This window comes from Oncorhynchus tshawytscha, linkage group LG28 (genome assembly GCF_018296145.1).
Source record: "Oncorhynchus tshawytscha isolate Ot180627B linkage group LG28, Otsh_v2.0, whole genome shotgun sequence".
NCBI lineage: Eukaryota > Metazoa > Chordata > Actinopteri > Salmoniformes > Salmonidae > Oncorhynchus > Oncorhynchus tshawytscha.
This window is the reverse complement of record NC_056456.1, coordinates 28630479-28658304: the sequence shown is the minus strand read 5'-3', so window position 1 is coordinate 28658304 and position 27826 is coordinate 28630479. Positions and strand designations below refer to the sequence as shown.

General features: G+C 41.9%; 1 protein-coding gene across 6 annotated transcripts; it reads left to right on the top strand.

Moving 5' to 3' along the window:
• Window positions 1–37: 37 nt before the first annotated feature.
• LOC112227023 (aspartyl/asparaginyl beta-hydroxylase) lies at window positions 38–25910 on the top strand. Of its 6 annotated transcripts, none has more exons than XR_002949810.2 (12): window positions 38–528; window positions 9464–9619; window positions 9965–10009; window positions 10730–10798; window positions 16867–16944; window positions 18225–18287; window positions 18487–19221; window positions 19604–19705; window positions 22063–22104; window positions 22291–22335; window positions 22558–22625; window positions 23397–25910. XR_002949810.2 is itself a non-coding variant. In XM_024391801.2 (11 exons), the coding sequence occupies exons 1-11, from the start codon at window positions 8287–8289 to the stop codon at window positions 23402–23404; spliced, it is 1410 nt and encodes a 469-aa protein (XP_024247569.2). In that variant the 5' UTR covers window positions 8178–8286; the 3' UTR covers window positions 23405–25910. The 6 variants fall into 6 exon arrangements, 1 of the variants encoding a protein (XP_024247569.2); XR_002949811.2 differs by lacking the exon at window positions 38–528 and adding an exon at window positions 6262–6416; XR_002949809.2 differs by lacking the exon at window positions 38–528 and adding an exon at window positions 8172–8353 and having other exon boundaries at window positions 19607–19705.
• Window positions 25911–27826: the final 1916 nt, after the last annotated feature.

The window sequence follows — 27826 nt, the reverse complement described above, 5'->3', positions numbered from 1 at the left end:
GGGTTTTCTCTAGAAGGGATACAACTTTTGTCAAAATTGACTTTATGTAGCAGGTTTACGAGAATTTACGCAGCAGATTAGGATAATTAACGTATCAGGTCCGGAGAATTAGGTCAAGGTTAGAAAAATAGTTAAGGTTAGGGTTAGTGAAAACCTCCTTTTGAGGTCAAATTCGAGAAAAACTGTATCCCATCTAGACATGACCATGGACGAGGTGGTTCTAACCTGCGGGTATCCACACGATTGAATAAGACAACATCCTCTGAAAGCGAATTGGACGACATTTCCCTTTCTCCGCCCATCTTGTCTTCGTAAAACCCTCACTGGCTGAGGGCGCAGTCACTCAAAAGTCGACGGGGTTGCTATGGGCTTCGGTTTATGAGGGCAGAGAGATTTGATTTCTACTGGGCCACCTTTATTGCAAGAAATTGACAGTGACGCTCGCTAATTTTGAATTTCCACTTGAATTCAAGCAACTTCGAATAGCCATGGTCACGAAGAAAAACCCACGAGGACAGAAACTGAAAGGTTCGTAAATTCAATTTCAGTAATGGCAGTGGTGCATGCAACCAACCTTCACTTGGCTACAGAAGGCCTTAGAAAGTTAATCGGCCGGCAAGATTTATCTTTTCATTTAGGCAATGCAAGTTAGCCTACAATACTATAGACTCATAACTGGACAAGATGTAGCACAACGTCCACAATATACCCCAAAAGTTCCCAAACAATTGTGTCCCTTTTTATGGAGTCACCACCAACTATACATTTGTCGAGTTATAGTAAACATCCCAAGTGTCTTTGTATCCAGATGATAGGCGCTTTGCCTCTCTGCTACATTGTATAACGGACGAGGCATTCGTTCGATTTGAAGCATTGTTGCAATTCGTCAGGTTGCAGAGAAGCATAGCTTGAGAGGGTATCAGGTCAATTTTTGATTAAAATTGAGCGGCCCGTGCACTAATGAGGACTTTGAGTTCTATCATTCCCAATTGTGCCATTGTACGCAGCAAGGCCAATTAAATATCTCCCTCGTAGACTACAACAGAAACTACATCAGTAGACTAGGGTATCGTCCCCTTTTTTCGTTTTCGGTCATTTCTCCAAGTGTTCACGTGTCAATAATGGAAGAACGTGGGAGGGGTTACACGTGGCTTCTATCGTTGTCGGGGTTTCAAACCAGGACCCCTATGGAGACGTTTTAATAATATGGCGCCGCTACCCAAGTTATCAAGATAATACGTTACAATGGCGTGGTCTGAGCCCCATACTTTAAACGTTAACCAGTGGTTTAAGGGCAGCCTGACTGCAAGGGGGCGCGGGCTTTACATGTAGCCTACGAGTCATGCTAAATGTATGTCCCCTTTGCAAAACTCCAGTTGCATTGTGACACGTGGCCGTAGAAAAGTGTACCCGAAATGTGTGTTGGCATATGACGTAGTCGTAGAATGTGTTGCACATTGTAAAATATTGGCATAATCTCATAACATCATTTTCAGTGCCCTTCCTACAATAGGCTAGGCTACTTCTAGAAATGTATTTCTAAATCCAATGACTTCATTCATCCGATACAGAACGCCTGATGTCCACTGTTTTGTACTCTTTAAAGAAATATGATAATCATCAGGCCACTATTCATATCGATCATATCAGTGTGAATGTTACGGGCCAGACTTTTGACTGAGCTGCAATAGTAAAACGTTTAGAAAAGTAATCAAAAAATGAATTACAAACGTTATATCAATTTAGTGGTTGAAAATGAGTTGAAGATGGGTCAACACACGTCGCATGTCCAGTGATAAAGGTAGAATGATGTTTTTTTTTAAACTTTGGAACATTATGTACAGTTATCAGAGTATTTCACAAGACAGCCGCCTCCTCCTTCATGTATGTTGACCGTTGATCAGGAAGTTGCAGAAAGAAATGTAGTGTAATATGTAGAGGTGACATAATTTACTATTCTACACGACCGAGAAGCATCTGTCATACATTTTATGAGTTAACATTGGTTACGTTGCACTGCCCTGAACAGCCCTCATACTCACTGCCCAACGTCTGACTATGAACTGCCTGCCTATAGCTATAGGGATGTGACTTATTGATACATGAAAGTGAAAGCTGTTTTCGATTCTGCATTTATGATTATGTAATAAGCAGGTAAAAGTATATGCCAAGTCAAATTCTGTACTTTATGACCAATCTAAAAATGTATGTAACCAAATATTTTCAAATGTTGTCTTTTGTGCATTTTTTTCACCATATTGTTTGTTTCAAGGTTTGATTGTCAATGATATTCTACAATGGTTTTCTATGGACATTTTATTATGTATTATCAAATTGATATTTCTAAAAAATGAAATTGCCCCATCCCAGGCCTCCTCATCTCTCAGATGCTTGGTTTAATTGGACGAAGGCCAAAGAACTGGTAAAGGCAACAACTGCTTGCCCTGACCTGTGTGAACATGTTTTTTCTTTGCAGTGTGTTTACCCCAAACTAAATGCTACTCTTGAGGAATAATCTTGCATGTGTGGTGTGAGTTTGTTTGTATGGGATGTTTTGTTTTAGCTTACTTGTACAAGAGTGTCAGGATTGGAAAATGTTGTATAAACTTTGCACATGCTCTTCAGCAATGCTGAAGTTGTTTGTTTTTGCCCTCACTGATGCTTGAGTTAATTTTACTGCTATTGAATTGATAACACAGAAGTATTAATATTTGAATTAGAGTTCATCTGCCCATTTTATTGCTAGAGTCCTGCGTACAGTATGTAGGCCTGCTGCATCTCAGAGCCTGGACACGGTTTGTTCAGTTTGAACTATGGTTATGCATTTCGGGGTTCTACAACTATTGAAGGAGAGACAAGCTAGTCTTTATGGAGAGTCAGTAATATGGTTTTGAGATGATTTTAGCTATTTGCCTTTTAAAATATTCATTTTTAGTGTTGTCACGATACTAGAATTTTGACCTCGATACAAAGTTTAGTATTTCGACAGTAGCGGTGCGTGGATGAAGTCACGGAGGATGCCAAGTCAGGAAGAAAAGCCATATTACAATCTATGTGATGTGGTAATAGCGTTGTTTATAACCTGTTAGTTCATATCCCTTACCACTGTGAGATAGATAGATAGATAGATACACACACACAACACACACAGTGCATTCAGAACGTATTCCGACCCCATGACTTTTGGAATGCATCGTTTTTTTCCTCAGTCTACACACAATACCCCATAATGACAAAGCAAAAACAGTTTTTTTCCTCAGTCTACACACAATACCCCATAATGACAAAGCAAAAACAGTTTTTTTCCTCAGTCTACACACAATACCCCATAATGACAAAGCAAAAACAGTTTTTTTCCTCAGTCTACACACAATACCCCATAATGACAAAGCAAAAACAGTTTTTTCCCTCAGTCTACACACAATACCCCACAATGACAAAGCAAAAACAGTTGTTTTTTTTGCGCATTTATTTAAAATAAATGCGCACACATTTACATAAGTATTCCGACCCTTTACTTAGTACTTTGTTGAAGCACCTTTGGCAGCGATTATAGCCTCGAGTGTTCTTGGGTATGACGCTACAAGCTTGGCAAACCTGTATTTGGGGAGTTTCTCCTATTCTTCTCTGCAGATCCTCTCAAGTTGGATGGGGAGTGCCGCTGCACAGCTATTTTCAGGTCTCTACAGAGATGTTCGATCGGGTTCAAATCTGGGCTCTGGCTGGGCCACTCAAGGACATTGAGACTTGTTGTAAAGCCATTCCTGTGTTGTCTTGGCTGTGTGCTTAGGATCGTTGTTCTGTTGGAAGGTGAACCTTCGCCCCCGTCTGACAAAAAATAAACACTGCCTTTCACAGTAAGAACCTCATATCAACGGTCAAGCATGGTGGTGGTAGTGTGATGGTTTGGGGTCAAGCATGGTGATGGTAGTGTGATGGTTTGGGGTCAAGCATGGTGATGGTAGTGTGATGGTTTGGGGTCAAGCATGGTGATGGTAGTGTGATGGTTTGGGGTCAAGCATGGTGATGGTAGTGTGATGGTTTGGGGTCAAGCATGGTGATGGTAGTGTGATGGTTTGGGGTCAGCATGGTGGTGGTAGTGTGATGGTTTGGGGTCAGCATGGTGGTGGTAGTGTGATGGTTTGGGGTCAGCATGGTGGTGGTAGTGTGATGGTTTGGGGTCAGCATGGTGGTGGTAGTGTGATGGTTTGGGGATGCTTTGCTGCCTCGGGACCTGGAGGACTTCCATTAACAGGAGGAACCATGAATTGTGCTCTGTATCAGAGAATTCTACAGGAGAATGTCACGCCATCCGTCTGTGAGCTGAAGCGCAGCTGGGTCATGCTGTAAGACAATGATCCAAAACACACAATCAAGTCTACATGAAAATGGTTAAAAAGCAAGAAATATTAAGTTTTAGAATGACCGATTCAAAGTCCAGACCTAATCCCAATTGAAGTGTTGTGACGGGACTTGAAACGAGCAGTTCATGCTTGAAATCCCACAAATTTCTTTAAGTTAAAGCAGTTCTGCATTCCTCCACAACGATTTGAGAGACTGATCAACAACTACAGGAAGCATTTGGTTGCAGTCATTGCAGCTAAAGGTGCCACAACAACCAGTTATTGAGTGTAAGGGTGTAATTACTTTTTCACACGGGGGAACTGGGTGTTGCATAACTTTGTTAATTAAATAAATAAAATAAGTATATATATTTTTCGGTTATTTGTAAAAGTTACCTAAAATGAATGCAACCCGGATATAGATGGTCCATGAATCGGCGTATGTGAACGTGAGTAGATTACGTTTAAAACAAGATCTGACATCTTGGACACGGTCTCTAGTTATTATACCTAGGCGTTAGCAAGCCCAGACAAATGTGAAGTGTTTCACATGACTTTTGGGTTGTAATCATATTTAAAATGCTCACAAGAATTTCATACTAAAGATATTTTCATGACAATGTCACTCAAAAATAATTTGAATTCAGTTGCTAGTAGAATAACGTTACAATGCAAATGTTATGTGTGAAATCGTTTTTTTTTTATGTTGTTTTGGAACTCAACCTCCCTTGCACTGCACTGCACTGCTTTGTAACATATTTTGCTTAGTTGTTTTGGTGGGCTGGCCCTCATCTGCTCGCTAAGCAAAGTATTTATATAATTAGCTTCTGAAGCCAGAAGTTTGGCTTGCTTCTCAAAAGTGGCTAGCACGCGCTGTCAGCATCATGCGCAAGAAGCCTGGCTAGCTTACTACTGCCCCCATGAGAAGACAAGTAGCCTGGCTAGCTTACTACTGCCCCCTTGAGAAGACAAGTAGCCTGGCTAGCTTACTACTGCCCTCATGAGAAGACAAGTAGCCTGGCTAGCTTACTACTGCCCCCATGAGAAGACAAGTAGCCTGGCTAGCTTACTACTGCCCCCATGAGAAGACAAGTAGCCTGGCTAGCTTACTACTGCTCCCATGAGAAGACAAGTAGCCTAGCTAGCTTACTGCTGCCCCCTTGAGAAGATTCAGACAAATTACTAGACAGATTCCATCCTCTCAATCTGTATTCCATATATGACGAGACAAATTTGACAGACGTACTGAAAGTTTTAAATATTTCTAGTACTTAACCGTTTTTTTGTGTTCTAGTGTCGAAAAAGTACAGACGTTTCGGGTATACCACGCAACACTATTTATTTTAGATTTCAACATTGTTAGGCTAATTTCCTGATGTTCCCACATAGCATTATATAGGCTATCACAATGCTGTTACGTTACTGGTAATGTGAGTAGTATCACTAAAGGTTACTTTGGTTATACATGCAAACTAGTGTGTTGGCTCCATGTGTTTAGAAGGAGTTTTCAGCAATATGGTAACCCTGTATCTGGTCTGGAGTCTCTTTTAACTCTACTATCTGTGAACTTGGTGACTTGGGACTGGCCCTTTTAACCAAACCATTACAGTGTATAGGTGTATGAGGGTGGGGCATCATGTGTGGGATGGATACCAAGCAGGTTTTATGGTTATAACCTGAGGGCATTCTCTGCAAAACTGAACACATCATGATTAGATCAAACTGGCCTTGGGAGAGTCTGGGGGTGGGGGGGGGATCGAGGACGGGAGTAACATTAACTTGTCACCTTGACAATAGTCACCCATTTCTGTCCCAAAATGTCATGGTGTGTGTTTTGAGGGTGTGTTTGTATGTTTGAAAGAGAGAAAAGAAGGGGAGTGTGTCAAAGCAGACATTCCACAGGATCCTTATGTAAGCTCAGACTGAACAATATGTACTCACAAACGTCAAGCAGAGACCGAGAACAGGGAGAAGGAGTCTGTTTCCTCCAACTAACTTACTAAACATTTGAAAAGAGGTTAGAGTGGAACTACTGGGGTGTTGTGGTCATGGAGCATTCAGCCGAAAGACACGGTGCGTGTGGTGTGCTTGTGTGTTGAATACATTCACACTGTAAATGTTATTTTTGCATCAGAGGATGTGTGTGTGTGTTAATACGTGTCTGTGATAGGTAGTACACAATGGCAGCCACATTCAGTTGGTAATCTTTACTTTTCCCTCCTACGAGCACTGACTTTGCTGATAGCTACTTTGAGGAAAAATGAACTTACTATGACTGATATATGTGGTCGTCCCACCCAGCTATATTAAGATGAATGCTCTAGATAAGAGCATCTGCTAACTGACTACAATGTAAATGTCGGGGGGAGTTGGTTATGAGGCTCTCCAGAGAGTTGGTAGGGAATGGTGTGCAGTAAACGCCTGCACAAATGGCTCAGGGGACATGAGAACCAGGTCTGCTAGATTAGGGCAGCACCCTTTTCAGGATTGTCAGTACCAATGTTCTCATGAGGATTGCAAACCGTTTAGAAAGTTTGTCTGCCTACTTAGGCTTTTTTCATTCTGTTGTAATATTGTGTAGGCTTAGTGTTCAGAACTGTATGCCTACATCGAGTAGCAAATACTTTAAACCAAACAGATGAAAATAGTGCGAAAGATTCTGGTTTTAACATGACCAACAACTTTCTGACCAAGGTTTGGACAGTGACCAGGGTTCGGACAGATTAGCCTGCCTAGTGGTTGATTGTTTCTACAGTTTGTACGGCCTCCCAAGTATTTGAATGTGATTTTCATGTGTGCTTGGCAATGTGTGGCTCATTGTGCATTCATGTGTTTGCTTGCTGTTCCTTGCTATGATTTGTGGTCATGCAAGGGATGTTCTGGATGAGCAACATTTAACACAAAAAATAACCCAACCCCTTCACCCAACTTGCACACTGTTTTTCAGCAGATTGTCCTATGTCACAGGTAAGGTGCATTTGTCACAGGTAAGGTACATTTGTGAAAGGCGTTGTCCCTCATTTCCTGAGTAGGCAGAGTAGTCGGCAGTTTTGAAATGCCTCCACTCTCTCTGAGCCTGCTTAAACCGCCCATGTAGGGCTAACAAGTATCCCCCTGACAACCAGGCAAAGTCACTGAAAGCCAGGATTTGCATGGCCTGTAGCCTTTAAATCCCTCTCCCTCAGTCCGCTCAATCACACGGCAGTATGTGTGTGTGATTAGGTGTCAGCCAGTTCTCCTAGTAAAGATCTCCCCCTCTCTACCTGATGCTGTTCTATTGTTACCGGAGCGGGGGGCAGCTGGTGATGGGGGAGGGGGGCGAATCTATACCGTATCGATTTTATTCATAATTATTTTGCAAAGTAGCATTAGCGAAGGCTAGTTTGATCATCCATTTTTAAATAGTGAGCCAACCTTTTTTTCAGCACTTTTATTTCCATGACTGGTCAAAACTACTTTTTTCATGCTGTCTCTTCTCTCTACAGCAGGCATATAGTGAGCAATAAGTCTGGAACATCAAATCACAATAAAATCGCATTATCAAATCGCAATACACAATACATATTGAATTGTGAGAATCGCAATGTAAAAATCATATTGGCACCTAAGTATCGAGATAATATCATATCGTGAGGTCCCTGGCAATTCCCGGCCCGAGAGGCAGCACTATAATGACAGCCAAGAGGGATGCTGGGTAATGTCCCGTTGGCATGGCGTTAACAGAGCCTCTCCATATGAGTGCCTGAATGTCTTCTGGCTGGACAAGAGGACAGCTCTAAAAATAGCCCTATTTGCTGGTTCAGGTCCCATATCAGGTTCCGGCTGAGTTTGCCAGGAACAAAAAGAGGAGGAGGGCACAGAGGTTTGGGGGAAGGAAGTATAAGGGTGATAAGAGACGCACGGAGGCTTTTCCCAATCGGACTGGTCAGGGTAGTCTGCACAGATGGAAGAGCCGATAGTGGAACCCACCCGGGTGCTTGAACCCGCGGTGGTTGTCGAACAGACCGAAGGTAGATGGAGCGACTCTGTCACATAACAACTTGGAATATATAGATGTATACATATATGTTGATTCGACCCGTGGCATCTGTTTTTGGTGATGGTAGAGAAACCGAGGGGTCCAGACCTTGAGAAACTGTTTTTTCTGAGGGGTCCAGACCTTGGGGTAATACTTTGGCTTTTGTTCTGCTCAGCTTAGGGGACGAGAAGAACAAAGGACACCGCTCTGTGGAAAAGGATTGAGTGTTTGGGTTGGTTTTGGTGCAGATGTGGAGCAACTTTATTTAACTTTTAGAATGAAACATCAGAAACTGTAGTGTGTGGATGGATTTGCAAAAAAGTGAAGTTGACTAATAGGTGCATTAATTATGACAGAGGGCAATGGGATATTTTGTTGGGACTTACCGAGACATATTTTTATAACTGTCACGACATTGACATGAGCAGGTGCTGTGTATCTGAATATGGTGCATCTGCCTATGTGTGAATGGTTTGACCTAGCTTGAGGGTAGGGGACTCGGCACCTGTTCATTCTTCCATTGCCATCTCTTCGAATACATTGGTATTTTTACCCATAGTGCTCTGTGTACAGTGTCAAATGCACCCAGAATAACTAGCTACTCTACTGATTTTTTCTTGTTGCCTCTCTAAGGACAATCATAGATTTATTGGGCTTTTGCTTGAACATTCACACACTGAATTATAATTCAGTTAGTTGAAAACTCTCGGCCTATGTTTAATCCTCGTGAGGTTTGTGACATTCATTTAGTTTTCGTGCTCTTTTTAGGCAATACTTTATATACCATTTGCTCTTGTAAGTGGCAAAAAAGTAGTCAGTGGCATGGGTGTTCTCTATTCTTACCCATTTACTTCCTTTTTTCTATATGAATGCAGTAACAAAACAACATATAATCCAAAGTATTATGGTGCAGTATCTCTCTTAGCTGTCAGCTTCTTTTAACTACAAAGGCTTTCTGATTGGGATAACATTTAGGCCTGTATTTTGACCATCTCACAACTCAAATGGAACAAATTGTGTTTGTGTGAATTTGTGTGTAGCCATTATCCTGTACAGTATTGGCTTCAGGTCTGACTCTTTTCTCTCTCGCCCATCGTTACAGAGGGCAAAGCACAGCTAGCCAGTAAGAATGGCAAGAAGCCTGAGGGAGCAGGTGGAAGCTCCTTCTTCACCTGGTTCATGGTGTTGGCCCTCCTGGGGGTCTGGACCTCCGTGGCCGTCGTCTACTTCGACCTGGTCGACTACCAAGGCACCATCGGTAAGTGACACCTTGACACGAAAAACAACTGTTAACTGTAGGAAGGCTACATTTCCTACTAGCTACAGCAAGCAGCCTGTCACAGTCTGTTGACAGAACTTTCAGCCTTCGCCAGTCACAACATCATTGAGTAATAACCCAAAGTGATACTGAGTGCTTTGATGCATCTTAACATTGAACTTTAAACTTTTCAACCTTGACGTTGTTTTACCTTTGGTGCATGTGTGCACATGCTCAGTGTGTGGCTCGCAATATGCCTGTACACTAATCATGTCTGGATTCATGTTTAAATAATGTCATTTCTCCAATGTGAATGTTTTCGTCTGGTCTTAATCTTGCATGCAGCCAAGGCAAAGGACATGCACAGTACCCTCTCTGAGACACTGCAAGGTATGATATTTGTTGTGCCTATGATCATGCCCCCTCAACCATTTCACTCACTAACCTTCCTGTCCCAATTGAAATAATCCATTTGTTTCCCATCATCTAATCACTTGCTTTTGACTCAATTCTTATCGAAGAAAAGATAACTCATTTTAAGTTTTGCATTAGTCTTAAATTATCATCATAGGAAAGACTACCTTCACACTGTATTTCTAATTATTAATATCAATTAAATACATTCCCACTGCCATAGATACAATGCAATGTAAATGAACAAATGTAATGCAAAGCTGGCAAAATAATATTATTTTTAATGCTGAGCTAGACAATTTATAAAAATAATACTTAGCCCTGCTATGTTGTGATTATACCTCATAATTAAAAGTAAATAAATATTGAAATGCTAACATGATACTATAATGCTAATGTGATTTTACCAGAAACACTAGTATGATCATTTAAATAATTGCTCATGATAACATTGCTAATGATAATTAATAGCAATTTAACGATGTAACTTCTGGAAATGCAGAAATGAATGTTAATGATTATACTAATAATCATGTAAGAGTAGTGGCAATGAACATGTTATTATAACTTAGATGCTATTGTTTCCCCATCCCGCTTTCGATTCAATTGCATAATGTATTATCCCACCTCATTTCACCATTCATACCCAACCCCCATTGACCCGTGGCTAAAGACCGGCTCCTGTTTCTTTGCTAGGTAAACTTTCGTCCTATGACGCCGATGGAGATGGTGACTTCGATGTGGAGGATGCTAAAGTATTACTAGGCAAGTTCATCGATTTTACTGGATTGTTATTTATTGACGTGTTTGTGTGATAATCAGGGGAGGCTGGTGGGCTGTGCTATAGGAGGATTGGCTCATTGTAATGGCAGAAATGGAACGGAGTCGAATGTGATTTCCATATCGTTTGTGTTTGATTCCATTCCAGTCATTACAATGAGCCCATTCCAATGAGCAGCTCCACCCACCAACTGATTTGGGTTTTCTTTTGCATGACTGACTTGGCTTATCAGATCTCTACCACGAGACTATTTTAGTCAATTGTACCAAATGAACTGAACAATGAATCCACGAGGTCTGCATGTGCATGGTGTGAAATGGTGTCTGGAAATGGATTCCATGCTGACCATTGTGTTTCAGGCCCACACCACTGACATGACATCCGTTTATCAATAGACATGCACAACAAATAGCACAGGGCCAAACTGCTGCATGCTTTAAGAATAACTTAACCAGGACGTAGATGTGGTGTTCTCTCATCTCAAAGTCGCTTGTCATATCTTAAAGTTGCTATTTTCTTTATAAACAAAAGGGAGAGAACTTACTTCAGGAGTGTTTTCACCAAAGAGGTGGTCCCGTGTTCTGATATTGTCTCCTCTGCCGCTCTCTGCCATAAAGACTCCTGCTCTGCTTTGTCGCCCAGACCACTGCCTGTCTGGCACAGCTGTTGTCCCCCTGCTGCTAGTGATAGATTCTGTAGAGTCCCACTGCATGCCCCTCTCTAGGCTCTTCTATTGCTATCCTCTCCTCTCTTTAGTTTCTAACTCTGCTTCATGCGACCTTAGACCTACATATAGTTTCCCTTGCTGCCTAACCTCGCTTAAAACTTTCCACCCTCTCCTTTCCTCCTTTTTTCCTGCTCTACCACATCTTTCTCCTCTCTTTCCTTTTCTCCCTTCCTTCCTCTCTTTCCTTGTTTTCCCCTCTTTGCGTAGGCCTGACCAAAGATGGCAGTCAGGAAAGCTCGGACTCCCTCGAGGAGGTCCTGGATATGTTAGCGGAGGAGGGCTCTGATTGGTTTCAAGGCTTCTTCACCTTCCTCTATGGCCTCATAAACCCGTTTGAACCATTTGAGGATGAGGAGGGAACAGCGGAGGAGGAGGAAGAAAGTGCTGGCACTTCTCAGACTGACGAGGTTCTGCGAAAGGGTTGTGTGATCTTAGGTCTCCACAACCAGTAACCAGTAGCCATATCCCTCTTGGTATGAGGTCCCAACTTGTTGCTCCTTTAGACTTGTTTCCCATTGCTTGAGGAGCAAGCGTTTGTGGAAAACCACTCCTTAAAATCACCAATCCCTAGTAGAATACTTTTTAAAGGGTTTTATCATGGCACAGTCAACCCCTCAAGCCTCTTTTTGAAGATTTCCTATAGAGGGACGAAGACTATGCCTTCAAGATTTTTGGAGCACTTTCCAGACTGGATAATGCTTTTCTAGGATATGTGCATTTCCACTGAGAAGACTGCTTGCAATGCCCAGCAAACTACGAACGTATGCAATGAACAGTTGCACTTTGACAACCGATGGTTGTCTCCTTTTTCCAACTACAGTACTGCATGCCCTAGGGTTCTACCACAGCACATATTTATCCACTTAGCAGGAATTATATTTGTATTTTTTTTACTTGAGTTGTTCATCATTCCGTGTTAGTTTATTGAAGCTTGTTGAAGTGTATTCCCTCATTATGGTATTTCTTTGTCTCTAGGATTACTATTCATTTTCCATGTTTGTTGGTTTTTAAACGTCTTCGGGAGCTATTTGTCCCCGTCTTTCCATTTTTGTCTTCATCATCAATTTGTTAAACACAATACAAATAGTGTGCATTTGTGTCTGGATAAGTAGTGCATTTTGATGTATTGGCCAAGAGACTGCACATATGGTCGTGTACTGTTAGATATTCAGAGACCGGCTGGATGAAGGACCCATTACACAGGTGTTAATCATTTGTTAAAGCAAACCCCTGAGAAACTAGCTTTTGGCTGTTCCTTAAACCAATTGTCTAGAAGTCCTAAAACAAGGTTATGAAATATGAGGTCGTTTTGGGAAAGCGTGCTCCCTGTTGAGGATTCCATGCATTTGGAGCCTGACTCAATGGCTAAAATGAGTTCAAGGACTTTTACCAAATTCCACACCCCATGAACATTTTACCTGATTTGAGACACAGAAGATATGGCATTATCCTCATGTCAACCCCAACGTCAGAACCTCAACCCCAGATCTCTGAGACAGATCAGTGCTGACTCACACTCACACCCTAAAGAGACTCACCCAGCTAGCTTAGTCTTTAAATGCTAAACATTGTAGCCTATAGGTGGAACTCAGCAGCTGGAGAGGGAAGTTCCAGTCTTTTGTAATTGCATGGTAAAATAAATGTGTAATCTATGACAACATTGAACGTTTTTTTGTAAAAAACACAGGCTTCTAGTAAGTATTAGCAAACACAAAAGGTACAAGGAATAGCACTGTTGAAGATGCAAGAAACCTGCTGAACAAGCTTTTGGGTGGAGCCCATTCAGATTTCATATTGGCTTCAATAATTTAGAATTGACTTGGTGCTCAAGTCCAATGACTAAACAACGACAGTATAGCTACATGACAGGTTCAACTGGTGAGGTTAATGGGGGACTACCGTCTATTGTTTTATTTGGTCTTTGGCACCATTAACAGAAGGGTCAATGATCCTCAAATTGAATGAATATGCATCCAAATGTATTGGTTAGGTGTAAAATTCCTTATACAGTCATGATACACTCACGTGGTCGTCATTTCCGAGTTGTACACACTCCTACAAGTAATGTAATGAAACCATCAGAATAGGACATATGGGTAAGCACTACGCAGTCGTGAGTGTGTTAGCATGTGTTGTCTATGAGGTGTAGCATGGGCATGTTTTGAGTTGTCAAATATTCAGATAATTTTTTTAATGGTCATCTGATTGTTAGCTACTAATGCCATGTTCCTTTTGAAAAATATCAGATGAACCTCGACGCGATCGGAAAAGAGCGAGACACAGAGGTACCCCACCCCAATTATCTCTGCTGAGAGTAAAACGTCAAGAAGCTCTGAGTAGCCGACTCAGCCAAATGTCTACTTTTTAGATGTGTGAATGCATGGCATCACATTCATGGAAAGCTGGTCTGCTAGTTAGAGAACCTGTATATCCTGCTAAAATGTTGAAAACTTAACATGACTAAGTTAGTGATGATTTCTTTCAGTAGTCATTGTTTTTTCTTTTCCCTATCGACTTAGTTGAAACAGAATCTCCAAAAACAAAGTTCAAGAACAATAAGGCGACAGAAGGTACTTTATCGTGGATCAATGTCCAGATTGCTTTGTAGGTTGCCTAGTTATAGAATTGTGTCAGCTTTTCGTGTTTTGCCTATAACTCAGACTCTATGATTGAGGTCTGGCTCATTTTGTTTTTGAATTCATACTGAATTTGCTCCTAAATTGTGACTATACCCCAGCTGCTATGGTACAAATTACTCTTAATACGCCAAAAGCTGTATGTCAAAGGCTTTACTATTAGATTGTGAAAGAAAAGCTTAGCCCCGCTAGATGATAAATATTTTCCTGTGTGTAAGCTTACCAATGGTGTGAAAGCTGAGCGGGGTACAATACTTCCATCTGTTATTGGTTGAGCTTGGTTTTGTTCTGTTGTAATAGTTGCTCTCCCCTACTATTGGTAGGCTTTTCGATTCGGCTGTTCCTATTGGTGGGTGAGTACCAAGCAGATACACCCGTCTGAGACTATAACCGTATTTAACTTGTTTTCCTAAACCTCAGATGAAAAGCCAAGACATGCTGCCAAGAGAGAAGCCCAAAAAGGTATTGCATGAGGAACCGTGTGTGTTCCAGTGTACAGTAGCTAAAAAGGTATTGCATGAGGAACCGTGTGTGTTCCAGTGTACAGTAGCTAAAAGGTATTGCATGAGGAACCGTGTGTGTTCCAGTGTACAGTAGCTAAAAAGGTATTGAATGAGGAACCGTGTGTGTTCCAGTGTACAGTAGCTAAAAAGGTCTTGCATGAGGAACCGTGTGTGTTCCAGTGTACAGTAGCTAAAAAGGTCTTGCTTTCGTTCTAATAACCACATTGTGGTCTTTAGAATGTCTATTTACTAGTAGAATGAAGTTTGAATTGATATTGAATTGATAAAAATTACGATTATGCTTCTTGGCATAAACACGTGAATTGGATTCTAGTCGCATGCTCTATTTGACTACCACTTTTGTAGTAATCGGGTATTTGGTATGAAATCATTGAAATTCACCTTGTCAGTGGTGTGCTAGGTGTTATATTGGACAGCATCATATAACTGTTGGACTAACTGAATCCCATCCGTGTAGTAAGAGGTGTCAGACCAAGCCCCTATATACCTTATATTTTGACAGGGTCAATTCTAGCGACACCTTTCTAAAGTGCAGAAAGATGCCACTTGCTGTTATCCTAACACTCCCAGTCAGCAAATACAAATACCCAGGGTGCTTTGCAACCTACTAAATGCTTGGAGTGAGGTCCGACAAATGCTTGCAGTGTGATCCTAGCAGCCTGGCGGCGAATCTTTTTTCAAAACAGCTAAATGGTGTTCTCGTATCCCAGAACACCCTCTGACCAAAGATGTGGGCTGGAAGCTGAGGGAGGCCCTGAAACAGCAGCTAGCCATCATCCATGAGCGAGTGGAGGCTAAAAAGATTGCCAAGATGGCGTTGGCCGAGGTGAGGAACATCCTGGCCAGGGAGGAGGAAGAGAAGGTCCTGGGGCTGACGAGGGATGAGTCGGCAAAGAAGGCCAAGGTGGCGGTGGCAGCTAGGATGAAGGAGGAGGAGGAGAAGATAGAGAAGGAGGAGTTTGAGAAGGCCTTGGAGAAGATTAGGAAAGACAAAGAGCAGGAGGAAGAGAAGGGCAAGAAAGATAAGAAGGAGAAGAAGCCAGAGAAGAATTCAGGGAAAGAGGCAGAGGCAGTGAGGCAGAAGGCAGAGAAGAATTCAGGGAAAGGGGCAGAGGCCAAAAGTAAAGAGGCTCCCAAAGCTTCTGCTAAAAAGCTCAAGGTGTCTGATAGGGGGGTGAGGAAATGATGCGAGACTCTTCACACCTGCACTGATGTCGGTGATCATTCAACCGCCCCCGATGACAGTGACACAGGATGTTACAAGATCAATGAGAAACCCCTCCTGTGAGAGGTCTCACTCCAGTTACAAACCTCTGCGAATGGGAGTAGGAAACCCCCTAGTGTGCAGGGTGCCCATTCCCGCAATGTATAGTGCATATTGTTTTAGCTACTCCCTGCTTGTGAGAATCACAATGCTGTCCTCTATAGAAGTATGAACTGTTAAATGAACGGTGCCCAGAGGACCACGAGGTGCTATAATCTTACATCAGAAAGATGACATTCTTTAGAGGCACTCTAGAATACAGTAGTAGAATTGGACAAGGACGCAGTCATTTATTTTGCATTTAGTGGAGATGAAACTCGTGCTTTTATCCAGGGACAAATGATAGATTTGAAAGGATCAGCTGTGTGTGTTCCGTGTTAATAAAGTTGCTGGATACTTGAAGGTTTCCTGTCTTCAAGTGCACTTGTCTCACACGGTTCAATAAGATGCTTTGGTGTTACACAAATGGGCATCACATGTATACACAAGGTGCCGAAAAGGAACTTTCTCCTGTTCTACTGGAACACTCTTCTTTTGTTCTCCTATCCTGATCTCTCTCTCTCTCTCTTAGCACTATAGACCTCGCTTTTTCACAGCATATTGGAACACAATACAAATTCAGTGTTGAAGCGCAAAAGTCAACCCAAATCAGCCTTTAAATGTTATCTTTTTTTTTGTTGTCCTTTTGAATGATGTTTGTTTTCTAAAAGTTGATACGTAAGACCTCCTAAATCTCAAACCTAATGATACTATATTATTACTAGCCATGAATATTACTAAGCCACGTAACCAAATACAGTATACATGATATGGAGTTGTGGCCTTCATAAAGGCACTTCTCCTGAACATGAGTTGTTGCCATGTCATCCTCATCCCCCTGCATCACATGTAAAACCCCCAGGACTGAAAGAGAAGGCTACTGTCGACATTAGCAGAGAGCGAGCACCAGAGGAGGCTCCTGCAGCACCTGTGGAAGAAGGTACAACTCCTGCGGGTCTGCACACACACACGTGCACACACACAGCAGCATTTAATTGTAGTAGATGCTCTCTCAATGAATCCCACCCAAAGGAGAATACTCCGGCAGCATCGGTGGTGGGCAAATCCCTTGAAAACCATACAGATGCCACAAACACATTCACATTTGAATCATTTAGCAGACACTCTACCACACTGTTGTATACCTTCTGTACATTAAGAATGTGGCCATACTCAAACATAGCCTACTACCTAATTTCCTCATATTACAATTATATTACTTTCCCTTGTCAGATGTTTATGCAGTATCCTAATTGCTTAAACATGTAAGTTATTCCTCACTATTTTTATTGAATTTGAACTGTGGGCTGGACTAGACAAAATTAGAACTAGAATCTCACAAGCGCTCTTAAGGCTGACTCGCTCTTAAGGGATGGTCTTTATGAAACCTTTAGCCTCAGTAGGACCGTGTCCACCACCAAACACCCACATGGTGCTGCTGTAGCTATCTATGTCAAGAGTTAATCAGTAAAATCATTGTACAAACATGTAGACTCTATTTATTCCATATGTCTGCCACCTGTCCAGTCTACACATGTTTCCCCAGAGGGGCTGTCATTGGTTGAGGGGACATAGGCCTCGTCTACCATTTATCCATTGGCTCTGATAATCTGTTTTTTCCAAATACCTGGCACTGCTGTTTACACGACATGCTTTCACCTACTAGACTATTAGACACCTATACCTGTTGTGACGTAATACAAGCTAATGTACCAGAGCTATACCTACCATGGTTTTAGTCAGCAGTTTCTGTACTGTAGGTCTAGAGATTCATGTTTTATTTGAGCTTTTAATTTAATTTTTACCTTTTATTTTACTAGGCAAGTCAGTTAAGAACAAATTCTTATTTTCAATGACTGCCTAGGAACAGTGGGTTAACTGCCTGTTCAGGGGCAGAACGACAGATTTGTACCTTGTCAGCTCAGGGATTCGAACTTGCAACCTTTCGGTTACTAGTCCAACGCTCTAACCACTAGGCTACCCTGCCGCCACATAGTAAAGGAGCATACACTTTTTTGTCTTTCTTATTCTTTATTGACACACAAACTTATCAGTTTCTTTAATGTGTCTCAAGGAAGACATTTGAAATGTTCTGTGCTAGAGGAAGACTATGAAGTATGCCAGGTAATGCCTTAGTTCAAGTTAAGGACCAGGTGGATGGTCTTAACGGTTCCCCTCTGCTCCCTTATCTCTCCCCGCTGCCCCATTCATCCACACCAGAACACGTTGTTGAAGAAGTGATCGAGGCCGCCAAAGCAGAGGAAGCTGCTGCTTTCCCACCAGGTGTGTGTGTGAGCCTGACAACATTTTCTAAGATGTTTGAATGGATTGTGGCTTGAAATTGTCAAGTTTAAAATGAAAAAATGTCAACCAATATCATAGACTCGTATAACTTAGTGTCATGTTCAAACTTGCTTTAGTTGGCTTTGTCAGGAAATCCACGTTATCAGCTAAATTGCTTAACACTGTCTTTTCCCTACAGAGCCTGAGGTTGTTGAGGAGGAAGAGCCTGAGATGGATGTGCCTGAAATCTTTGAGGAAGAGCCTGAAGTTCTGGAGGATGATTCTTCTCCCTTCGAGGAGCATTCTTCTCCCTTCGAGGAGGATTCTGCTCACTTCGAGGAGGATTCTGCTCACTTCGAGGAGGATGAGCCTCAAATCGAGGAGGATGAGCCTCAAATCGAGGAGGATGAGCCTCAAATCGAGGAGGATGAGCCTCAAATCGAGGAGGATGAGCCTCAAATCGAGGAGGATGAGCCTCAAATCGAGGAAGAGCCCGAAGTACTGGAGGATGAGCCAGAGGATGAGGAGGAGGAGGAGGTTATTGAGGAGTCCGTACCAGTTGAAGAAGAGGCTGCCCCTGTGGAGGAGGTAGTTGCCACTGTAGAAGAGACCTTCGAGGAAGAGGCTGCCCCCGTTGAGGAAGAGGTTGTAGAGGAAGCCGCCCCAGTCAAGGAGGAAGCCGCACCTGAGGATGAAGAGGATGAACCTGTTGAGGAGGTGGTTGATGAAGAGGCCACACCTGAGGAGAAAGAGGATGCACCCGTTGAAGAGGAAGCCGTCCCAGTTGATTGGGAAGTCGCTGCCATGGAACAGGCTGTTGAGGAAGAGGCCAACCCCGCAGAAGAAGAGGCTGCCCCAGTTGACGAGGAAGCTGTGGAGAAGGAGCCAGCAGCAGAGGAGACATTGGATGAGGAGGCAGCACTAGCAGAAGGGGGTAAGGAAAGATAATCCAGAACAGAACAATAGGCTTTTATTCCAGGTAGGCTTAATCTGGGTCTAAAAAGTATTGAACCAAAAATCCTTTCAAGTGCTGATGAGTCATTTTTCTTCACACTGCTCTCAGAACGAGCACTGTTGAACGCCTGGTGCTGCATTGCTGAAGTGTATGACACATTATCTGCTGAGAATAGCTACATGTATGTAGAGAGATCATGCACAGGCCCTTCTCACATCTCATCTTGGGGTAGTGAAAAGGGCACTCAACGTCTCCTGTCCGTTTTTCATTGCTTATGTCACCTTTTGGAAAATAATAGATTCAATCAGTGTTTTGGAAAATAATGGTGTTTTCTTATATCCATTGTTGCTTTGCCCCAAAGAAGAGGTAGAAGAAGAAGCAGAAGACGAAGAAGAGTCTGAACAGGAAGTAGAAGCTGAATCAGAAGAAACTCAGGAGGAAGCTCTTCAGGAAGAGCTTCCAGGTAGGTGTTTGTGTGTGTGTGACTACGTATGAGCACATGCAAGCATATACAGTTGAAGTCGGAAGTTTACATACACCTTAGCCAAATATATTTAAACTCAGTTTTTCACAATTCTTGAGATTTAATCCTAGTAAAAATTTCCCGTCTTATGTCAGTTAGGATCACCACTTTATACGATTGTGAAATGTCAGAATAATAGTAGAGAGAATGATTTACTTCAGCTTTTATTTCTTTCATCACATTCCCAGTGGGTCAGAAATTTACATACACTCAATTAGTATTTGGTAGTGTAACGGATGTGAAACGGCTAGCTTAGTTAGCGGTGCGCGCTAAATAGCGTTTCAATCGGTGATGTCACTTGCTCTGAGACCTTGAAGTAGTAGTTCCCCTTGCTCTGCAAGGGCCATGGCTTTTGTGGCGCGATGGGTAACGATGCTTCGTGGGTGTCAGTTGGTGCAGAGGGTACCTGGTTCGTGCCCGGGTATGGGCCAGGGGACGGTCTAAAGTTATACTGTTACAGTAGCATTGCCTTTAAATTGTTTAACTTGGGTCAAACATTTCAGGTAGCCTTCCACAAACTTCCCACAATAAGTCCTCCTGACAGAGCTGGTGTAACTGAGTCAGGTTTGTAGGCCTCCTTGCTTGCACATGCTTTTTCAGTTCTGACCACAAATTTTCTATGGGATTGAGGTCAGGGCTTTGTGATAGCCACTCCAATACCTTGACTTTGTTGTCCTTAAGCCATTTCGAAACAACTTTGCAAATATGCTTGGGGTCATTGTCCATTTGGAAGACCCATTTGCGACCAAGCTTTAACTTCCTGACTAATATCTTGAGATGTTGCTTCAATATACCCACATCATTTTCCATCTTCATGATGCCATCTATTTTGTGAAGTGCACCAGTCCCTCCTGCAGAAAAGCACACCCCCAACATGATGCTGCCAACCCCGTGCTTCACGGTTGGGATGGTGTTCTTCGGCTTGCAAGCATCCCCCTTTTTCTTCCAAACATAACGATGGTTATTATGGCCAAACAGTTCTATTTTTGTTTCATCAGACAAGAGGACATTTCTCCAAAAAGTACGATCTTTGTCCACATGTGCAGTTGCAAACCGTAGTCTGGCTTTTTTATGGCGGTTTTGGAGCAGTGGCTTCTTCCTTGCTGAGGGGCCTTTCAGGTTATGTCGATATAGGACTCATTTTACTGTGGATATAGATCATTTTGTACCTGTTTCCTCCAGCATCTTCACAAGGTCCTTTGCTGTTGTTCTGGGATTGATTTGCACTTTTCGCACCAAAGTACGTTCATCTCTAGGAGACAGAACCCGTCTCCTTCCTGAGCGGTATGACGGCTGCGTGGTTCCATGGTGTTTATACTTGCGTACTATTGTATGTACAGATGAACGTGGTACCTTCAGACGTTTGGATTTGCTCCCAAGGATGAACCAGACTTGTGGAGGTCTACAATATTTTTTCTGAGGTCTTGGCTGATTTCTTTTGATTTTCCCATGATGTCAAGCAAAGAGGCACTGAGTTTGAAGGTAGGCCTTGAAATACATCCACAGGTACACCTCCAATTGTAGCTTCTAGAGCTATGACATCATTTTCTGGAATTTTCCAAGCTGTTTAAAGGCACAGTCAACTTAGTGTATGTAAACTTCTGACCCACTGGAATTGTGATACAGTGAATTATAAGTGAAATAATCTGTATGTAAACAATTGTTTGAAAAATTACTTGCGTCATGCACAAAGTAATGTCCTAACCGACTTGCCAAAACTATAGTTTGTTAACACGAAGTTTGTGGAGTGGTTGAAAAACAAGTTTTAATGACTCAAACCTAAGTGTATGTAAACTTCCAACTTCAGCTGTACCTCCAGATGTTGCAATCGTGAATGTAATTTACTTTCATTCTTTCTTCAGTGCTCTCTTTCTCTCTGTCTTTCTCTCTGTGCCTCTCTCTGTGTCTCTTTCTCTCTCTATCTCTCTGGTCTCTTTCTCTGTGTCTCTTTCTCTCTGTCTCTTTCTCTGTGTGTCTGTGTCTCTTTCTCTCTGTGTCTCCTCTCTGTGTCTCTTTCTGTGTCTCTGCATCTCTCTCTCTGTGTCTCTTTCTCTCTGTGTCTCTCTCTCTGCGTCTCTTTCTCTCTGTCTCTTTTTCTCTGTCTCTTTTTCTCTGTGTCTGCGTCTCTCTGTCTCTTTCTCTCTGTGTCTCTGCGTCTTTCTCTCTGTGCCTCTTTCTGTCTGTGTCTCTGTGTCTCTTTCTCTCTGTGTCTCTGTCTCTCTGTGTGTCTGTATGTCTCTCTCTTTCTGTTTCTGTCTCTCCCTCAACTAACTGCAACTGTTGCTTTTCTGTTGCAGAGGAGGTAGATGAATTTGATGAGCCATTTGAGGAGTTCACAGGTTGGTGCTAAGATAACTCAGTCCAGTGTCCTAACTAGGAACAGCTCTTCTCTCTGTGTTGTATTCTTTCATAGTGGCCATTGATCCTGTTCTCTGAAAGCATGGCCAGTAGTACTGCTCTGTAGTGTACTCAAGACTGTTGAAGCTGTCTTTTAGTTCCAGCTGTGGTTTGTTTTGTTTCTACAGAAGAACATGCCGAGGTAGAAGAACATATTGAAGATGCACCAACAGGTAAACTTGAACTAAGAATCAACATTTCACAGAATCTACATTTTCCAGCTGGATGTAGCCCTACTATACTGAGTACATAATCATTGTTTAATAGATAGTTTTCCGTTTGGATATTAATCAGCAGTACAGTATCATACGGTATTGTATCATGCTATCTAAGAAAACATGTCCCTAGAAACCCATCTTTTCCAGTGAGTCTGACCTTTGGGCTTGTTTCCACAGCAGACCAAAAATAGCCTGTCTGTGTATATTGTACGATAAGATTTTCCTGACTTCGAAGCCCATGCCAGGTAGGAAACGCTTGATCAATAGGTAGTGTTGTCTATAATGTGTAGGCCTTATGGCACGTTCTGCCAAAGAGAAGACCCATTGGTCACACTATTTGGCATTATGGTTTTATTGTGTTGTGTTGAAGCTTAATATGGACTTTGTGTAAGCAATGTTGACTGCAATTATTGGTCAGTGGATTAATCCTATCAAGATGGGTTTTGTTCAAAGGACTTAACGCTCAGCTAGTGCTAGCCGTGATCCTTACCCTGACCCTTACTTAAACTTACCTCGTAAATTTCAACTTCAATGGGGTTACTTACATCAGTTGGGATGTCCCAAGGATCCCGTTTAGGCTTTCCCTTAACTCTTCCTTGTGGTGTGTAATGGAGGCCAGTGCAGCTATTTGTAGTGTAGGCTGTAGCACCCCCTTGAGGCTGGTTTATGAAACAGTTTATAAAATGGCTTGGGCAATTCCACTCATTTGACATATTTTCATATTGTTTAAGGGGATTTTTTGATCCTATTAAACAACTTATTGCAAGATTACTTATGATGTGAGTAGAACTGAAATGGAGGGCATCAATTCTGTTTTTATCACATTGATTGTGCTGTCATTTTGTAGCAATGATGTAGTAATCATATACATTGTATTAGTACATTATGTTGTCTCAATATTTTCTCTACAAGATTGTAATTGAAATATGAACTAAATTGAATGATAACTTTGATTTGAATTCTGCTGTTGTCCTCAGTGAGGTCAGTAAGTGACAGTGACTATCTTCTTCCCATAGAAACGTAGAGCCTACGGTCTCAGCGCAGTAAGACGGAGCGAGGACCAGCCCACTGAGCACGTGTAGCCGTGCTTCCCCACCTCCAGAGAAAGAGTAGCGTTGCCACGACTTTCGCCACTGTCTCCGTTTTTTCACTCACACACTCAGAATTACGTTTTTCTTCCATTAGTGTAAAATCTCACTGTTCCGTTACTTGTTTGATTAGTATGTTGTTTTTCTCTCTTGCCTTTTTGTTTTGTTTTCTGTTCTACTTTGTTTCCACGTCTTTTAGTTTAAAGAATTCCCATTTTCTGTATTGGAAAGTATCAATGAATTTCTCTTCTGTATGTGTAGGTAGATCATTTGAGTTGTAGGTTGTTTTTCCTTTCCTGTGTATAACAAGCAGAGGCACGTGTTGCTTTGCTAGTGAAAGATCTTGACATGTCTGAACCGAGTTCAGCAGTGTGCTTTCACCCTGTTGAATCGTGGGTCAGAACTTCAACATTTTTAATGGATTTTGTTGTTGTTAAACGTGAAGGTATTATGCAAAGCTGCACTGATCTTTCGTGGCAATTTCACTCTAAGTTTTGTATTACCAGTGTGTAGTGAGTCTACTACATGTGGAAGGTAAACTCGGACAAGTCAGGTGACGTGTTGGGCGAGTGTGTGTGAGCTTTAGTGTGTATGACTGAGAATGTGTGTAGATGTTTTGTGTGTGCGTGCGACTGTGTGTCTGTAGACATATCACTTTGAAAAACAATCCCTATTAGCCGTAGTTCTCATTAAGATGTGTTTGAGACTCTTCCTCATTTCGTTTTGGTTTGTTCCAACTCCTAGTACCTCTCCCTCTGATATTTCTTAAGTACTGAAAGTGTTTTTGACTCACTCAGACCTCGAGCCACAACAGTGAACATCTTTTTGTATTTCTTAGGATCTATGGGAACACATTTATTTTCCAGCAGTGCAAGTTTTTTTTAATTGAAACTTTTTTTTGTCACTTTTGGACAGTATTTCAGTTGGAAGTAAACTCTCCAAATGGAAGATATGTTGGCGTATGTTATTTTGTTCTGGGAAAAACAGATACAAAAACAACACAGGGAGATGAGGGAAGAGCAGGGTGTCCGAGTATATGGTCGTAACTCTTAGGTTTAGCTCAGTGTGGATGTAGCTGCTCTGGTCTAACGGTCTGACACAACCCCACCCAGTCTCCTGGTGAAACAGACACTCCTGACTGCTGTGCAGTGTGTGTCCCAGGTCCTCCCAATAGGTCTGCCACATACACACACCTGGTCCAACAGGAATCTGATTCATCCAAATTCATAATTCAATACACTTAAACAAAAAAGTCTGCGTCAACAATGTTCATAAACTTCTGTTCCATTTCTCTCTAAATGTACAGGTCCACTTTCACTTGTATATTAACTGGCTCTAGCCCAGGGTAAGTGCTTCATTTGGAACAAAGATTTATGAATGTCTGGGATTGTGGAAGATTTTAGCAGACACCAGGAACACATCTTGTTGTTGTCCCTCTGCATGTATTTCAGTGCAGCCCCTAAAACCAGCTGGAACCAACTGTTCAAAGAGAAATGCTGTAGTACGCCTAGAATGGAACGTGGCTGTGTAACCTGTTAACTAATATCCTAACCACACCCAACTCGAATTTGGCTAGCATTTACTATTGACGTTATTGTCATTAAGGTTGTCATTGTTGTTTTTACTACAAGGACAATGCTAGCTCGTGATCTGGACTTGAGGCTGGAGGGTTAAGATCATGTTTATTATTTTGAAGGAGTTACGCGTTTAGTCTGTGTTCAAACTCCTCCGTAATGTTTCTGTGAATTCAAATTGGTGTGTTTTTGTTTTTGAAATCTTTCCATTGTAGCAGTTTTCTGTGCATTGTGGTATTAAGGGGCCAGATGATATGATGCTGATTTAATGTGATGGACTGTAGGAAATGCTGAAATGCAAGTCTTTTCTGGGGGGGAAACGATTTGTTTTGACATATAAAACAAGTCAAGTGGTTGCAATATAGTTTTTAGTACATATTTTGTCTTTTTTCTATAACACTAATGGGTATTTTTCTATTCCCTAACACTTTTGAAGTTGATGTGAATTTTTAACGTGGTGTTAATTTTACATTATACAAAACTTTACGAGATCTGTTCTAGATTTTTAAATAAAAATACACTTTCTAGGATCAAAACTTTTTTCTGAATTTTAAAGAAAGTGTTCAACCTTTTTGAAAGCCATAAGTGAAAGGTGGTGCTGCTCAGAACAGACCTGATTAACTCCAAGGGGAAGCCATTGCACAACTAGCAATAACAGAAAACATCACTACAATCTCAAATTGCAGTTCACATATGAACAGAAGTTCACACACAGAAAAACATGTCAGAGGTTTACGTAGTATCCTGCTATACAGGCTAGAAGGTTTTTAAATGATTGTGAAAATGCATCCTGTATGCAGGGTTGGATGACTGTCACAGTTTCTGTAAATGTTCTGTTGAGGGGCTGCAATAAAGGTTTGGGACAACACCATGGTGTAATTTATTCTCGTGCTTACCCCTCTCTGGGCACAGTAGTCCACCAAACCATGCATGGTAACACTTTTTATACTAAGGTACCCTTTTTTTAAGTCTGTTGAAAAGGGTCAGCCGTATGTAAACCCAGTCATTCACAAGCACCGAAGTTGTTTGTTAATGTCTGTCTAGAAATGACTTAGAATTTACACCCCCCATTAAAGGGTACCTTATAGTAAAGTGTTACCCAGTGCACTACACAATCATCTGAGGATATTACCACAATAAAAGGCAGCTTTGATGCAGAGGTAAAGCAGCAAGAATAATAGAAAGTCCACTGACCCACTTTGGTGTAACCTAGTGTTCAGTATAAACTACATCCTTGGTAAAAGATCATATACTGTACTTCTATGCCTTGTTCCTCGTTCCACCACCAGATTGCACGTTTTGTAAAGTTCCCGAAAGATATATGCTATGTCGAACAAACATGCCTCTGACATGTTCAATAAGGAATCACGTCATCGCTATTCGTGACATTTCTGTCTGCAACGTTTGACAACCTTTGGCAACGGAATGTGGCCCAGAAAACCTCTCTTTGAAATCCTCAACCAGATCCATTTTTGCCATTTGTAGTCCATCTGTTCACAGGTGCACGTGGAGATTCTCAATCCAAAAGTTCAGGCTGGCCTACCGTTTTATTATATAGTAGCCTAACATGGATTATGGGTAAGTATTAAAGGCTATTGTGTGATTTTTATTGCGCCTTGTTGCTTCACTTTGGGCAAGTTCATTTTGAATAATTGAATTGTTGCATAATCTTATTTTTCGGGCAGGCTTATGCTAATTGACGTAGACCTACAGTACTTACAGTGCATTCGGAAAATATTCAGACCCCTTGACTTTTTCCACAATTTGTTATGTTACAGCCTTGTTCTAAAATGTAATTTTAAAGAAATGTCCAATCTACACAATAGCCCATAATGACAAAGCAAACACAGGTTTTTAGAAATGTTTGCACAACTTTTTTTTTCAAAAGAACGGAAACATATTTACATAAGGATTCAGACCCTTTACTCAGTACTTTGTTGAAGCACCTTTGGAAGCGATTACAGCTTCAAGTGTTCTTGGGTATGACGCTACAAGCTTGGCACACCTATATTTGGAGTTTCTCCCATTCTTCTCTGCAGATCCTCTAAAGCTCTGTCAGATTGGATGGTGAGCGTCGCTGCACAGCTATTTTCAGGTCTCTCCAGAGATGTTCGACCGTGTTCAAGTCCGGGCTCTGGCTGGGCCACTCAAGGACATTCAGAGACTTATCCCAAAGCCACTCCTGTGTTGTCTTAGGGTTGTTGTCTTGTTGAAAGGTTAACCTTTGCCCCAGTCTGAGGTCCTTAGCATTCTGGAGCAGATTTTCATCAAGGATCTCTCTGTACTTTGTTCCGTTAATCTTCCCTCAATCCTGACTAGTCTCCCAGTCCCTGCCATTAAAAAACATCTCCACAGCATGATGTTGCCACCACCAAGCTTCACTGTAGAGATGGTGCCATGTTTCTTCCAGATGTAACGCTTGGCATTCAGCCCAAAGAGTTCAATCTTGGTTTCATCAGACCAGAGAATCTTGTTTCTTATGGTCTGAGAGCAATTAGGTGCCTTTTGGCAAACTCCAAGCGGGCTGTCATGTGCCTTTTACTGAGGAGTGGCTTCCATCTGGCCACTCCACCAATCAGGCTTTATGGTAGAGTGCTGCAGAGATGCTTGTCCTTCTGGAAGGTTCTCCCGAGGAAATCTGGAGCTCTTTCAGAGTGACCATTGGGTTCTTGGTCACCTCAATGACCAAGGCCCTTCTCCCCCGATTGCTCAGTTCTAAGAAGAGTCTTGGTGGTTCCAAACTTCTTCCATTTAAGAATGATGGAGGCCACTTTGTTCTTGGGG

Coding starts and splice junctions, on each gene's coding strand:
- LOC112227023 (XM_024391801.2), top strand. CDS start 8,287: ATGGAAGAGCCGATAGTGGAACCCACCCGGGTGCTTGAACCCGCGGTG. Junction 10,010..10,729: donor CCTCTCTGAGACACTGCAAG/GTATGATATTTG, acceptor TTTCTTTGCTAG/GTAAACTTTCGTCCTATGAC. Junction 19,706..22,062: donor TCTTCAGGAAGAGCTTCCAG/GTAGGTGTTTGT, acceptor TTTCTGTTGCAG/AGGAGGTAGATGAATTTGAT.